Genomic DNA, 15,279 nt, shown 5'->3' on the forward strand with positions numbered 1-15,279 from the left:
AGGACTGTCACCTCTGTGAATCCACGCAAGTCTGAAAGGTGACATAACCACCCCCACTCAAGTCGATTTCCCTTCTGTTTGTTTCTGAAAGTGGCCGGTTCAAGAACTGCTGGCAAATCTGACGTTCTTGCGACAAGTAACACAATTTGCTTTCCTTGTAATGGAAAAAGGGGAGCTACGCTATCAAACCAGGGAGCATCTATCACAAGTGAAATTCAACGGTTGGGAACGCGCTCTGTCGGTCGCTATAGTTAGTGATGATGTATAGTCACTGACAATCATCATTTCACAGTCGCTGCACAGGTCCCCCCACGTGCCCTCGCCAAGCCTGGTTCCTCCTGGGGCTCCTCCCCGGGCCCGCCCCCTCATCCGGCTGCCCCAGAGCTCAACCGGAGGCCTCCTCGCGGGACTGCTCCGCAGGAGACGTAAGGACGCACTGCAGCACCGTGGACGGAGCGCACTCTGTCCTCCCGTCTCTATGATTCTCTTTGTGACCCGTCGAACAGCTGCAGTCCCAGAGTTCTGTGCCGATAGTCCTCCAGGCCGACAGAGGACGCTGCAGGAAGCCGACGTTCTCGCGAGAGGTGCGGAGTTCGTTCGCGAGGTGGGAGCGCGGGCGCATGCGCGCCAGGAGGTGCGCGGTACCGCGAGGGAGGACAGCTCCGGGCCGGGGCTGGGGGGCGCGCGCGTGCGCCGTCGCGAGCTCGGCAGTGCCGGGGCCGCCGTGGGGGAGCGAGGCTGAGACCGCCGTGCGGGCCGCGGGGATGTTCCGAAAGGCCCGGCGAGTGAACGTGCGCAAGCGGAACGACTCGGAGGAGGAGGAGCGGGAGCGCGATGAGGAGCAGGAGCCGCCGCCGTTGCTTCCGCCTCCCGGCGCTGGCGACGAGCCGGGCCCCGGCGGCGGCGGCGGAGGCGATCGGGCCCCCGCGGGGGAGGGGCTGCTGGGCCCGGGGCCGCCGCCGCCGTCCGCGCTGACCGCGGGCCCGGGAGCCGAGGCCGGCGGCTGCTTCCCGGGCGGCGCTGAGCCGGGCAACGGGCTGAAGCCGCGCAAGAAGCCGCGCGAGAACAAAGAGGTGCCTCGGGCCAGCCTGCTGAGCTTCCAGGACGAGGAGGAAGGTAACCGCCGGGCGGGGGTCCCGCACCCCGGCGTCGCCGCCCGCCCCGCCCTCTCCCGGGACGGAGCCCTTTCGGCGGGAAGGGGCCCTCTGCACGTCCTCCCCGCCTCGGGCCTTGTGCTGCGGCCGGGGACGCGTTCCCGCGCCGCCGCCGACCTGCCCTCTACAACGCCGCCTTGTGCGGCCGCCCGTGCGTTTTTCGCTCCGAGGGCCCGAGCTGGATCAGCGGAGCTTTTCCGGGGGAAACCCGGTGCCCCTGGCCTGCCTCTCCCCCGGCGGCGTGTTTCAGGGACAAATGGAGTGCGGTCCCTTGGCTGGTCGGCGCTCGAACCCCGAGCGCTCTGTGGTCACCACGCCTCTGGGCTGCTCCGTCCCGTCACCCTTAACTCGGGGGCCGGGGCTGCAGCAGCTGGAGTTCTGGGTCTGGGAACAGAAGCCCAGAGTAGACGCTCTGGTTCCAAGTGACCTTGGACCAGACCCTTGGAATCGCCGAGCCTTGGTTTCTCCAAGGCTGCCGTGCGTTTAGACGTCCGATCATAAATGAGACTTAAATAGTAATACTTTGTCTGTATATAGCCCTTTAAGTCAATGTTAAAAGAACTTACGATTTTTGGAAATTTCCCTTGCATCTTGACGCGAGGTGCTTCCGTGTTTTCCAGTGGGGCAGGCCGTTTCTCTTTAGCCTTTGTGTTTTCTTACTTTAAGAGGCGGACAGGTGGTTGTTTTTGCAAGCACTGTCTGGTGGTGTTTGTGATTGACTTTAAATGTTTCAAACCAGAAGTGAGAGACACATCATCAGACCTTTTGAAAAGTATTTTGTCCTCGGCTTAGTCTTGAAAGAACCTAATGTCATTTGGCCATGGACTTGGTGTTCCTCAGACTTGACAGCCCCGTTAAGCAGCACCTTTTGATTTGGGGTATTTTGTTTCAGATACTGTCATGGTTTGGGGATTAAGTGCTTTCTTGGCGATTATTTTTTTCCCTCCTGAAATGGGTGGTCCCAGGTAGACAATAGGACATTGGGAGATTTTCTGCACTTTGCTGTTTGATGCCTTTTTAAAAGTCTCAATTTTGTGTTACTTTGGATTAGTTTATGAAGTTGACTTCAGTTGTTGAGAGCCTATGACATTTGAAATAACTTAAAATTATATAATCACTTGGGGTGGATGAGTACATATTTGAAAGAATGTGAAAATCATGCAAAAGCTAGAAGGGAAGAGTGTCTGGAAGTGGTTGCTACAGACTTCATTTAATTTCTCTTTTAAGAAAATGAAGAAGTTTTCAAAGTGAAGAAATCAAGTTATAGCAAAAAAATAGTGAAATTACTTAAGAAAGAATATAAAGAAGATCTTGAAAAATCGAAAATTAAGACAGAAGTCAACTCATCGGCCGACAGTAAGTACCAAACTAAGACTTTTCTTTCAAAATGTCAAACAAGCTTCTTTCTTGTTCTAATTAGGTGGATTCGCTGTAGGTGTCAGGCCCTCCTGCAGTTGCCCCTGTCGTGGTCAGGGGTGGTCAGGGTCCGAACTGAGTGGCCATAGCCATGCGGCTCTGCTGTTTCTAACAATCTGAACGTAAACATGTTTAAGCAAACATGTTTTTTAAACAGACGAAATCCCGGCCCCCTGGAATGTTTCCACCGCAGTACTGACCCTCCCCGAGACTGCCGTTGAGCAGAAGGGTCCCACTTAGTCCTGAGACGCACGTTTATTCTTCTTGGAGGGAGGGAGTACCGTGCACATTTCTGAGTTTAAATTTTGTGGAGACGGGTTTCCTATTTCTTGATGGTATTTCCGCAGTGGGTTTAATTCTTAGAGAACTTTTAGGAGTGCCCTGAGTGTCCTTTGGCCCCCACCCGTGCCCCCCCACGCCCTTCACACATGACGACTCCTCAGCATGAGGCCCTGCCTGCCCTGCACACATGTCTCGTGTTCTCTCTCAGCTGCAGTTCAGCCTTTAAGCAGTTGTTTGTCTGTGGGAAAATGGATCTGTTGTTGGGGGGGGATATCAAAGATTGAAGTGACCGAGGACCTTTTGCAAAAGAGCAAGTACGGCCCACGGATGATTCATGGAGGGAGCCGTGGCTTAGGGTGGAAAGGCGTGCTGTTGACAGATTGTGCCAGGCGTCGAGTGTCCAGTACGGGGTTGCTGTGTTTGCCACTTTGCCAGGATGGGGATGTGACAAATGCCTTCAGAGCCTCCTCCTGGCACGAGCCTGCAGTGTGGGCCGGCGCCAGCAGAGAGGGGCGGCTGGGTCCCGTTAGGCTCCTGGGTCAGCTGTGACCCAGGACTGGCGGGTCCAGACGTCTTTTCCTGTCTCTGGGGAGCTGGGGGTGAGTTACAAACGTTTGCTGTGGGTGTAGGAGAAGAAGTGGAAAGAGAGGAGACTCTTTGAGAAACATTCCAGTGGAGAGCTGGTGGGCTTGATGTGTGCCGTAGCTGTTGGATTTGAAAGAAGCAGTCAGATTTGTGCTTTTGTGCCAGGGCGACCGAGAGGGTAGTTACGTAGTTCGCACAGAAAGAGAGAAGGCAGGTGGGAGGAGGAGTATTTTTAGGGGAATCGCTTGTCTTGGAGTCGAGGAAACTGCTTCCTTTCCCCAAATCTCCTGCGAATCCGCTGTACGATGAAATGATACAGGAAAGGTCAGGAGCAGTGAGACCTGGGAAGAGTGGGTTGTGCAGCTGTCGTGAGTGAGGTCTTCTGCCTCCCCACCGTCACAGAAGGCTCACCCGATGACTCAGTTCATGGCCTCCCCAGAGGCCGGCGCAGGCGAGGACTGTCCTCGCGTCTGCGGCACTGAGGGCTCTTCCCTTAGCTCGCCCTCCTGAGCCCTCCAGCCCCGCCCTTCTTCTGCAGGCAGAGATGCCGGGCCTTCAAAACAGAGGTGCTAGCAACTTGGAAGCCTCTTGTTGTGATATTTTTAACATAATGAGGTCACTTTCTTAAGATTTTATTTATTTGTCTTTGGATAGAGAGGAAGGGGGAAACACGGATGGGAGAGAGGGAGGGGGAACACGGACGGGAGAGAGGGAGTCAGTCGCCTCTCCTTCGTGCCCTCGGGACCGAACCTGCAACCTGGGCTTGTGCCCTCACCCGGAATTGAACTGGCAACCTTTTGCTCTGTGTGAGGACACTCAGCCAGCCGAGCCACACCCATCAGAACATGAGTTCACTTTTAAAACAAGTTTCGGTGCAACAGCTGGTGAACAGCTGGAGGTTCAGGTTCAGGTTCAGTGCTTACTGAGACGACGAGAAGGTTTGCAAAGCGACACGAAGGCTGGAGAAGAAAAGGCAGGATCATTTCTTGATGATGGTGGTCAGTTGTGGAGCTTAGTACCAGAAAGGTCAGGACAAGGAGGGGCCGAGGAAGGACTGTTGGCAGGGTGGCTGTGGTGGTTTTCTGGGAGGGGGGCACCTGGCAGGGGCGGTCCACCAGCCGCCGTCGGTGCCCGCTGGAGGAAGGGCTGCCGGGCTGCGTTTCTCCACAGTCCTGTGCAGAGTGGCGTGGCCGCAGCCAGTCGCTCGCCGGTAAACTGGGTCGGAAAGGGAGGGCGCAGCCCAGCCGATTGCCGGGGGGTGGGGCGCACAGTTGGTGAGGAAGGGGAGTGGGAGGCAGCGGGTCCCTCTGCTGCTCTGGGGAGTTCTGCAGAGGGCACGGTGGAGAATAGGGACCCGGATCAGAATGCTGTGCCCGTTTGCAGACCAAGGAAGACAGAGGAGAGCCCAATGGAGTCTGGGGCGGCAGGAGTGTGTGTGAGCAAGTCTCCTGAAGAGGCGCTGGCGGCGGGGGGAGTGCGGGGGAGCCACTGCTTAGTGTCGCTTTCTATGAGGGCGTGGTCTGGAGCGCAGTGCCCGACCCCTCCACAGATTCCGCTGTCACGGTGTTGGGTCAGTGCTTGCTCGGCCACACACGTCCCTGTGACCTTAACGAAACTTGAGTTCTGTAACGTCTGCAGAGAGCACTCTCCCTGCCTGTCTGGTCTGGATGGCCGTTCTTAATTCTGCTTCGTCTGTCGAAAGCCATTGATGTCGTGTGGGTTGAGAGCAGAAGGAAAGGGGAAATTTTTTTATTCCTAACCATATACCAGCACATCTAATAAAGTGAGTTTTAAAGTCTCATAACCTCAGAATGCACTTCAGAACGAAGTCTGTGGCCAGCGAGGCAGGATGGTAACTGGGAATTAAAATTAAAGAGCCTAAAACAGAATGATCTAACAGATCAGAATTTGGAAACTGGGAGCCCGGGCTGGTGTGGCTTGGTGGATTGAGTGCTGCTGGCCTGCGGACCAGAAGATCGCTGGTTCGATTCCCGGTCAGGGCACAAGCCTGGGCTGTGGGCGGGTCCCCAGTGGGGGTGTGTGGGGGGCACACAGTTGATGTTTCTCTCACACAATCATGTTTCTGTCCCTTTCTTTCTCCCTCCTTTTCCCCTCTCTAAAAATAAAATATTTAAAAACAAAAAACTTGAAAACGATGTCCAGCTGGAGAGGAATGACAGTAAATTAAGGTACATTTACACGAAGGGACATTACAAAGCTACTAAAATAACAATCCGACAGGTCACGAGTCTGGCTCTTCTCAGTGAGGTCAGGGGGCGGGGGGGGAGTACCATCCCCAGGACTCCTGTTTAGGGGAGAGAAGAATGCAGAACGTTGAAGCAATTTGGGGAGGGGACTGTGCTAGAGAAACAGCAGAGGGACCTGTCATATTTAGAGTAAACATTTGTTTTACTCTTTGTTTATATCCTTGAGCCCGTTGTGTGCATGGCCAGGTTCAAGTGCTTCAAGATGGAAAACATTTTGATTTTCTTGATTTTTGCCTTGGACAGAGGGTGTGATAGGACTGTTCACTTACAAGTGCTGTAAACCACTTGGTGCAAAGTGACAGAACCAGCGGCAGGAGAGCAGCCTTGAAACTGGCCTCAGGAGTGGCCTGCATGTCAGCAGTGAAAACAGACCTCTCTCCTCTCCTCTCCACGTAGCGGGGTGTGGCCACTCCCCAGCTCCCTTCCTGGGCCCACGCGCGGCTGGTCTTTGTCCCAGTTCTAGATTCCCAGGGAGCGAACCAGGTTGCCTCTGCTTCGGTCGAAAATTCACTCTTACACATCCAGGCGCGGCAGTGGGGTCAGGGCTGGGCAGCTCAGCTCACACATTGCTTTTGAGTCTTACCCCTTCAGCTAGTGGTGAAGACGGTTGTGAACCAAGATGATGGCCCAGTGCGATTCATCACAGAGGTTTGTCTGGACCCTAAATGAGTTCTTGAGAAAAGCTTTCTGGGCTGAGAGTTTCATGAAATGCCCACATATAGAATGAGACGCTTAGGAGAGGCACAGACCGCCACCTAGAGAGTCTGGAGGAAGAAACAGTTACTTTTGATAAGTTAGTAACATTTTGACAACTGAGCAGCCCTGCATCCCCTGTGTTACTTTTATCTCCCAGGTGTGTCCCTTGTTGTGATACTTTTTATACATTAGTGGTTTGAGATTTTTGTAAACAAAATAGTTCAAGCTTTAATGAAGCAAGTTTATAATCAGATAAAAAGCTTCTTTTTAGCCTTAGGGATTTTGTTTTAAAATCATTTTAATTTTTCAAAAATGCAGATGAGCCACCTTTGGACAAAGCAGGACATGCTAAGGACACCGGTCCAGAGGATGGGGTTATCCTCGGTGAGCGCGGCGAAGACGAGATGGACGTGGAAAGCGAGAAGGAGGAGGGGAAGCCCAAGGCTGGCGGGGCCTTCGCGGATGCTCTGTCGTCTTTGAATGTCCTCCGTCCAGGTGCGGACTCCCCCCGGCAGTGGGCGTCCGTGGAGACCGCTTAGAAGCTCAGAGTCAGCCCAGCGGTGTCCCGAGGATGTCCTTGTTGGGAGCCAGGGCGCTTCCTTTTGTGAGGAGGGAGGGGAATCAGAAACTTCCAGCTCTATACGCCCTTGTCAGACCTTGTCAGACAGTCCGTGTGCCATCTGGGCAGGAATGGGGCTTCCAGGGGACGGCAGAGGGCGCTGCAGCGGTCCCCCTGTTCTTTCTGTAGTCAGATGGAGATTTCTCTTAAAGCTGATTCTAAAAGCAGAACTAACTGCTGTTAGTTTTCTGTCCACACTTTCTTCATTTTTTACATTTCTCTATGAAATGGTCTGCAGATCCCTTCACTGGTTAATGAGCGTTTGAATAATTAATCACTTTAGCCAAATTTAAATTATGAAAAGGTATCATTTAACTCCTAACATTTATAAAATTTAAAAATGTTTACTCTGGCCTGCTAGAGTTGAGAAAAATTACATACACAGACTAGTAGCATCAGTCCTTAAGCTGTTTGGCAGTGATCTCAAATGTTCTTGACCCTGTAACTCTGTATTGAGATATGTATCGCAGGGAAACAATGTTTTCAGCACAGCATTATTTGCCCTGAGCAAAACTTGGAAACAGCGTCTGGCTGGAGAAGAGAGGAAAGGAGAGGAACGGCTTAGTGAGTTAAGAGGCATTTACATGCAAGGTGTCACATGGCTGTTAAAATAATGGTTTGACGAGTAGCAAGGCGCTCATTTTGACTGTAGGTAAAAAGTCAACTAACTGTGTAGTGGATGATGCTTTATGGGTCAAGAAGTTGTTAAGTCATTAAAATTATATTTATGCATACAACATAAAAGCTTATGTTTTAACAAGAAAAGCTAGGTATGGAATTGTGTAGTCAACATGCTTATAGGTGAACTGAAAACGCTTTGCAGGAGAAATATACTGGGCATCTAATGATGTTTTGGGGGTCATGAGGCGTGGGCACCATTTTAATTTTTATTGTTTTCTAGTTTAGTATACGATTTGATTACTTTCATTTTACTTAAAGGCGAAGAAAGTACAATTAAAGCTTTTGCTGGACCCCCCCCCCACCACAACACACACTCTCTCTCATGTCGCCGTTATGGGTCCATTTCAGTTTCACCGTGGCTGTCAGCCCCCCTTAAACTGAGTTCCAGAGAACGCAGTGGGTTGCAGGCCCAGTTTGGGGAGGGTGCCAGCATCACTGGCACTAGAACATGTGACAAGGGTGTCTCGGTGAGGTTATTTCTCCCGGCATATTTTCAAGAGAGTAGAGCGTGCATCCCTGACATGTCTCCCCCCGCCCTCGGTCCCCAGGAGAAATCCCAGACGCGGCTTTCATACACGCCGCCAGGAAGAAGCGCCAGATGGCCCGGGAGCTGGGAGACTTCACTCCGCACGAAAGCGAGCCGGGTAAAGGCCGCCTCGTTCGAGAAGATGAGAACGATGCCAGTGATGACGAAGACGATGACGAGAAGCGCCGGATAGTGTTTTCTGTGAAAGAAAAATCACAAAGACAAAAAATTGCCGAGGAAATAGGTAACTTGATTGAATGGGATAATAAGCCCATTTGTCACATTGCTATGAAAACCCACAGATACAAAATTGATTTGACATTTTCTTAAAACTATATTTCATGTTAGAGGACGGTTCTTGTTGGGTACGAGCGTCTTGCTGGAAGTTTTTGAAACTCAGCTTGAGTACCACTGACGCTTCCTCACTGGGGCGGTGGGGGCCTAAGCCCCGCGCATGTAGAAATACGCCTCCGGCCGGCAGTCTTAGCAGGCACTAGGTTGTGCTCCAGCTCACGGAGATGAGGAAACCCACCCGAGGTTTTAGTGGTTACGTTAGTGCTGCCTTTCGCTCCAGGGGACACTGTATCCTGAAGACAAGTGAAGTCGGGGGCGTGGAATGAGAGGCTGGGGCTGGTGGTGGGGTCACGGTAAGGTTGAGTCAGCACCGACAGTTCTGCCTAGTTTTTGTGACAGAGCAGGGGGCATCGCCCCCTTCCCTGCCCTCCCGGGGGTCCTCACTTGTCTTGGCTGCTCGTGGCTGCAGGTATTGAGGGGAGTGACGACGACGCTTTAGTGGCCGGAGAGCAGGATGAAGAGCTCAGCCGGTGGGAGCAGGAGCAGATCCGAAAAGGGATCAATATCCCCCAGGTGAGGCCCGCAGAGCTGAGCTGCAGAGGTTCCGGAGTACGTTTAAAAATGCAGACGTGAAACTTCTCTTGCCTGTTTTGTTAAAGCAGAAGTTAAAACGTGTTGCATAGTGAATTGAATCTTTGTCGTTGGCTCAAGTCCCATGATTAAGAAAATCGCATAAAGTTGTGTATCCAATAAGCTTTTATTTTTTAATATATTTTATTGATTATGCTATTACAGTTGTCCCACTTTTTTTCTCCCCTTTATTCTCCTCCTCCCTGCACCCCTCTCCCACCAGCATTTCCCTACCTTAGTTCCCCTTGGACATTCCCCCAGGTCCAAGGGTCGGACAAATAAGATCTTTTGCTTCTCCATTATCCATACTATTCTTAACTTCCCCCAGTCGATTTTGTACCTACCATTTTTGCTGCTTATTCCCTGTACCTTCTCCTCCCTCCCTTCCCCACTGATAACCCTCCGTGTGATCTCCATTTCTGTGAATCTGTTTCTGTGATTCTGTTCCAGTTGTTTGCTTAGTTTTTGTTTTTGGTTTTTTTAGGTTCAGTTGTTGATAGTTGTAAGTTTGTTGTCATTTTACTGTTCATATTTTTTATCATCTTTTTCTTATATAAGTCCCTTTAGCATTTCATATAGTAAGGGCTTGGTGATGATGAACTCCTTGAACTTGACCTTATCTGGGAAGCACTTTATCTGCCCTTCATTCTAAATGAAAGCTTTGGTGGATAGAGTCATCTTGGATGTAGGTCCTTACCTTTCACGACTTGAAATACTTCTTCCCAGCCCCTTCTTGCTTGCAAGGTTTCTTTTGAGAAATCAGCTGATAGTCTTGTGGGAATAGTCCTTTGTAGGTAACTGTCTCCTTTTCTCTTGCTGCTTTTAAAATTCTCTCCTTATCTTTCATCTTGGGTAATGTAATTATGATGTGCTTTGGTGTGTGCTTCCTTGGGCCCAACTTTTTTGGGACAGGTTTTTACAGTCTGAGATTTTGAGTCCTTATCTCCCCACACTGGAACCCTGGGCTGTGCAGTGTGTCTTGCTCCCCAGTTGTTACTCCCGGTTTATCCACATGCGAACGGGGACCGCCTGGTCTGCCAGCTGCCACCTAACCTGCGTCCTCTCTGCCCTGGCTGCCCATCTCTACCCCCCCTGCCGTCTGGATGAATGTTTCTTCTTTAACTCCTTGGTTGTTGAACTTCCACACAGTTCAATTTTTCTGGCACTTCTGGTTACTTTTTGTTTTTAAATTTGTTTCCTTATTTTGGTTGTACAAGGAGGTAAAGAGTATTTACCTACGCCTCCATTTTGGCCAGAAGTCCTCCAATAAACTTTTAGAAGAAACTATTATATTTCCTTCTTTATAGTCAAAGGATGGAAGAATTTCAAGTTTCCTTAGATCAGTGTGTCTCAAAGTGGTTCCTTAACCAGCAGCATCAAACATCCTCTGGGAGCTTGTGCGAAATGCAGGTTCTCACTTCCCTGGACCCAGACAATAGCGGGCCTGTCAGTGGGTCCGGCCTGTCTCAGGAGCCCTCAGGGTGGGTCCGCAGCCAAGTCCCAGAAATACTGTATCAGCAAAGGGTTTTTTCCCTGGCATGGCTTATGTTCTCTAACTTTAGAAGTTACTTTGTAGCAGATGAGTTTCTCTTCCTGTAAGTGAAAAACACCTTCCTAAATAGCCACAGCATTTGTTTTATGGAAGGGCACAGTAAGCGAAACCGGGCATACAGTATCACCCTCTTGTTACCGGCGGTGTGCAGTGGGGGAGCCTGGGGGCAGGTGTGAGGAGTCTGCTGTGCCCTCCCTGCTTCTCTTCAGGTTACCCTGTGGCCATGGCTTGCAATTTGTCATCTTCCAGTGATGAAGTGGTGGCCTGGGGTTATTTTTAATGTCCCTTCAACTCTTCTCTTTTTTTCAAATATTTTATTTGTTGTTGGAGAGGAGAGGGGAGGGAGGGAGAGAGGGAGAGAAACATCAGTGTGTGTTTGACTCTTGCATGCCCCCTACTGGGGACCTGGCCTGCAACCCAGGCATGAGCCCTGACTGGGAATCGAACTGGCAACCCTTTGTCGGCACTCAGTCCGCTGAGCCACACCAGCCGGGGCCCATCTCAACTTCTTTTCCTGAAAATTATTGGAAATGAATTCTGTGATCCCGTAAGAGAACAAGAACGTTTTATCTAGCACTCCTTGTACTTAATTTTGAAGAATTCTAACTATTTTTAATTGCATACTGTTTAGAAAATGGTTTAATTTTTGCCATTAGGTTTTTCTAACCTTAAAGGCACAAAGTTATTTTTGGCACGGTTTCAGCTACCAGCTTTCACACGTATCCCATTTCTTCTCTAGGTTCAAGCAAGTCAGCCCACCGAAGTGAATATGTATTACCAGAACACCTACCCGACCGTGCCTTACGGCTCCTCCTACGGCATTCCTTATAGCTACACAGCCTATGGATCAGCTGATGGCAAATCTCAAAAAACAGATAGTACAGCCCCTTTCAAAACTCCCAGTAATGAGATGACTCCCGTTACTATTGATCTGGTAAAGAAACAGCTTAAAGACAGGTAGGGCAGACCAGCTTCCTAAAGACCCGTCCTCCCGCTCTGTGTTCCTCAGGCGTCGTGTGGTCCGGGGCAGGCGCGGTGTGGCAGCCAAGGAGACGCCCGCCTGCCCCAGAGCCCAGCAGAGGGTGGCTTCGGTCTCTGCTCCGCCCCTCCTTGGATGACCTCTGTGGAAGCCGCACCCCCAACCTTGTTGATGGCAGCTCTGAGCTGGCGCTTCTCGGACTCCAACACAGTGTAGTCCGGCCGCGGGGGGCACAGCAGTGCATCCTGGGCAGGCCCCACGCGGTTTCACGGGGAGTCTGTAAACTGCTGCCTTTTTTTTTTTTGAGAGCAAAGCAATGCAGATGAAAAGATGCCACTCGGAGTGTGTGTGTTCTAATAGTGGAACTAAGTGCACTGTGATGTTGCAAGAGTCCTGCGCGCACAGACCCCGGGGAGTAAGCGTGTTCCGTCTGCCCTTCTGTGTTCCTCAGGTTGGACGCCATGAAAGAGGCGCACAAAGCCAACCAGCAGCAGCGTGAGAAGCACCTGCAAAGCCGCGTGGACTCCACCCGGGCGATTGAAAGACTGGAAGGGTCCTCGGGGGGTACTGGTGAACGGTATAAGTTTTTGCAAGAAATGCGAGGGTATGTCCAAGACTTGCTTGAGTGTTTCAGTGAAAAGGTAAGAATGCAAAGATACTATTCTCTTTGATAAGGCAAAACCAGGGAGGTCTAGGTGGCATTCTGTAGGTTGTTTCTGTAGCTCCCAGAGGGCCCACTGAGCCCGGCCTAAGAAGCGACAAGCAGTCGTGCTTCCTGTCCTTCACCTCCAGAGTGGCGTCGCGTCTGCGCAGACGTGTTGCCGTTGTGGAAGATGGGGGCTGACCCAGAGCATTTAAAGGGGACACTGGCCAGTCCCGCCTTAACAGAGTGGCAGGCGTGCGGCTGCCCTGGGTCAGTGGGCCGAGGGTTTTATCAATGGAAGTTCGTTTTTTATGGTTTGTGTCAAAACTTACTTTTGAACCATTCGTACAGCTAATTCCAAGTGTGCATAAAGATGCCCAGTTTTATTGGTTTTTAGTTTCTTCCCTAGATGAAACTGGTCCCCAGGGCTGCTAGTAGCTTTCACCTAAGTCAGCCTGCGCTGCTTCGGCTCCCTAAACCGTCTGCTGGCCTTCGTTTTTTCTAAGGTCTCGTTTTTTTCCACGTTCTTTTTTTAGTATGGTAGTTAGATTTTTAGTATGGAGTTTAACATTTTTAGTATGATTTATGCTATTAAATTAGCTGCATAGAGAAACTCCCTCTTCTCAAATGACCTCTGAATTGATTTTTCTTCTTTAGGATAAGTGTTACTGTCTGATGAATTGGTTTGTAAGCTTTCGTGGATTTTGCACCCTTACGTTAAGAAAGTTAAAGTGGTGGTGCTTTGCGTACCCTGTCTCTGAACTTGCAGGTGATGCAGGGTCAGAAGTCACATCTTCACTCACTTTTGGCTCTGGGTCGGTACAGAGTCTTCTGGCACACGAGTGTTCACAAGCGTGTTGTAACTTGTTACTGTCCCTGCTGATCCATTTAGTTCCCTAAAGCCACAGGCTGGAAGAGAGTCCTGCACACTGTGTCTTCCTCGTGGGCTTTCCTGGTTCCAGCCGCCGTGGTCGGGTCCAGGCAGCACCCAGGGCATCCTCTGCAGGGTTTACCACGTTCTTGTCTCTACCACCTGGTTTCTGGGGAAGCAGCTGCAGCTGAGCTGTGACGTGTCCCTTGTGGCAGACCCATGGCGGAGGGTCCACAGTGCAGGGTCGGGAGAGACGCAGGCCGGCCCTGTGTAGGCGGTGGAGGGTAGTGTCGCTGGCAGGTGTGTCTCTCCCACCTATACTGCCCTTGGGTCTCGGCGGGCAAGGCGGGAGCCAACCTTTTGTGGTTAGAGAAAGGATCTTTGTCTCAAACCGCACTTGTAAGTGACGTTTGTCCCTGGGAGCTGGCCCTAGGCCTTTGGCCTTTGCTTTGGAAGGCACGTCAGTAAAGTCAGTAAACTTGTCACGTGCTCCTGATTGCAAACTGAGCTCTTCAGAAACAGTGACAGCCACAGGGTCCATTAGGTTTGCAAATCTTGCGTTAAAGAGACAGTGAGGCCGTTTAGTTCATGTAGCTTCTAACGTTATACTCATTTCCCAATCAGCTTCATCAGCAATCGGCAGTGCGTTTGGTCTCTGCGTGGCTGCCCTGTCCCCGAGAGGTCTGCTTGGCCGGCACTGCTGATGTTTCGGTGGCTCAGGGCACCGGTTTGGGAGCAGATCTCAAACCTCAGATAACACACAGTGGCTGCATTTTAATTAAAAGAGGTGGATAAATCCGTGTCTCAGATGAGTATTTTACTGCATTTTGTTTTTGTCATATACGCTCATGCTCAATTTTAATAGGCCCTTGCTAAGTGAGTAATGCCATAAATTGTCATCCGGGACATAGGAATAATTGGATAGATTTGAATATTCATTCTAGTTCCATAAAAATGCTGTTTCAGGGTAAAACTATAAAAAGGTAAACATTTCTTTGATTTTCATCTTTTATTACAGAAGTGTTCAGTGGTTTTGAACTTAGATTCTTAACTGTTGCAGGTCGTTGTACGTCTCCATCGTCTTCTTCCCCTGTGGTCACCTTCTGTCTTGTGTTCCTCCTCTTGCATTTGGCCTTGAAGTAACGAGAGTCAGTAATCACAGTTTTGAGTTTGGAGAGGGTAAAGTGTCCTCTTGAGATAAGTCAGTATTGTTAAGAGACACAAGTGAGAGCTGAAAGTGCGTTTTAGGGCTTTTAACCTCAGTCAGATTTTCTCTGGGCTTCGTGAGGCATTCCAGTCACCCAGGCAGGCAAATCGCACCACGGAAGGTGTGACGAGATGGAGAGAGTGGATTCTGCCGCTGCGGCTCAGGGAGAGTGGTGTGCACACTCGCCGGGGCGGGCGGCGCTGCTTGTCTTCAGCCCTGCGTGGTGCAGAACGCAGGGCTCGGGGGAGTGGCAGCCACGCCGCGGATTGTCGTAAACTTCAGAGACCATCTCTGGGCTCAGCTGTCGGGGGTGATCAGTGCAGGCTTGGGGGTGCGCTGCCCGTGGGGCGGTACTTTGGGAATAAAGTGACCTCGGTGCGTGGACCTTCTGTGAACATGCGTGGAGGATCCTGCAGGTGCTGCGGTGGCCTTTGTTGCGGACTCCGTGATGGCTCGCCTGCCTGCCGTGTTTGCGCTCGCAGTCTGTTTGTTGGGGAAGGTGTTGCAGTGTGCCCCTGACTCTGAATAGCGGGCTCTCCGTTTGCACCGCCCACCAGGAAACCGGGCTTTCTGGCTTCCTCGGGGGTATGTGGTGGTCGCTGGTGTGCGTGCAAGTTCCCTAGGCATTTGGTTATAGCATAACGTTATAAACAGCGTCTCCTGCTTTTTTCTCTCAAGTTGGGCCTCGTTCTGTGAGCTCTGGTTTCCACGGGAGACACGTGGACGCGGAGTCACAGGCAGCGACCTGGAAAACTTGCTGGCTTCATAAAGTGGTCATTCACGTGAAGAATGATTTTCTCACAAAATAGGGAAACGTTTCAACATTTGATGAGAAGAGCTTTCTGAGGTTGATTCCAGAGGAGTTAGTGAAAGCAAA

The 15,279-nt window shown here is 51.0% G+C and overlaps 1 protein-coding gene across 2 annotated transcripts in view; it reads left to right on the forward strand.

Annotated features, from left to right (window-relative positions):
• Positions 1 to 620: 620 nt before the first annotated feature.
• Positions 621 to 15,279, forward strand: part of PAXBP1 (PAX3 and PAX7 binding protein 1) — a 28,479-nt gene continuing 13,820 nt past the window's right edge. The window contains exons 1-7 of one of the 2 annotated variants that reach the window (XM_053657778.1): positions 621 to 1,116; positions 2,382 to 2,510; positions 6,719 to 6,895; positions 8,249 to 8,470; positions 8,990 to 9,093; positions 11,442 to 11,659; positions 12,133 to 12,322. In XM_053657778.1, the coding sequence (XP_053513753.1) occupies positions 621 to 1,116; positions 2,382 to 2,510; positions 6,719 to 6,895; positions 8,249 to 8,470; positions 8,990 to 9,093; positions 11,442 to 11,659; positions 12,133 to 12,322 (1,536 nt within the window). The remainder of the gene's footprint in view (positions 1,117 to 2,381; positions 2,511 to 6,718; positions 6,896 to 8,248; positions 8,471 to 8,989; positions 9,094 to 11,441; positions 11,660 to 12,132; positions 12,323 to 15,279) is intronic. The other variant, XM_037127147.2, reaches the window with a different exon arrangement.

The sequence above is a fragment of the Artibeus jamaicensis genome, unplaced genomic scaffold, assembly GCF_021234435.1.
Source record: "Artibeus jamaicensis isolate MK-2021 breed Jamaican fruit bat unplaced genomic scaffold, CSHL_Jam_final scaffold_474, whole genome shotgun sequence".
Classification (NCBI taxonomy): domain Eukaryota; kingdom Metazoa; phylum Chordata; class Mammalia; order Chiroptera; family Phyllostomidae; genus Artibeus; species Artibeus jamaicensis.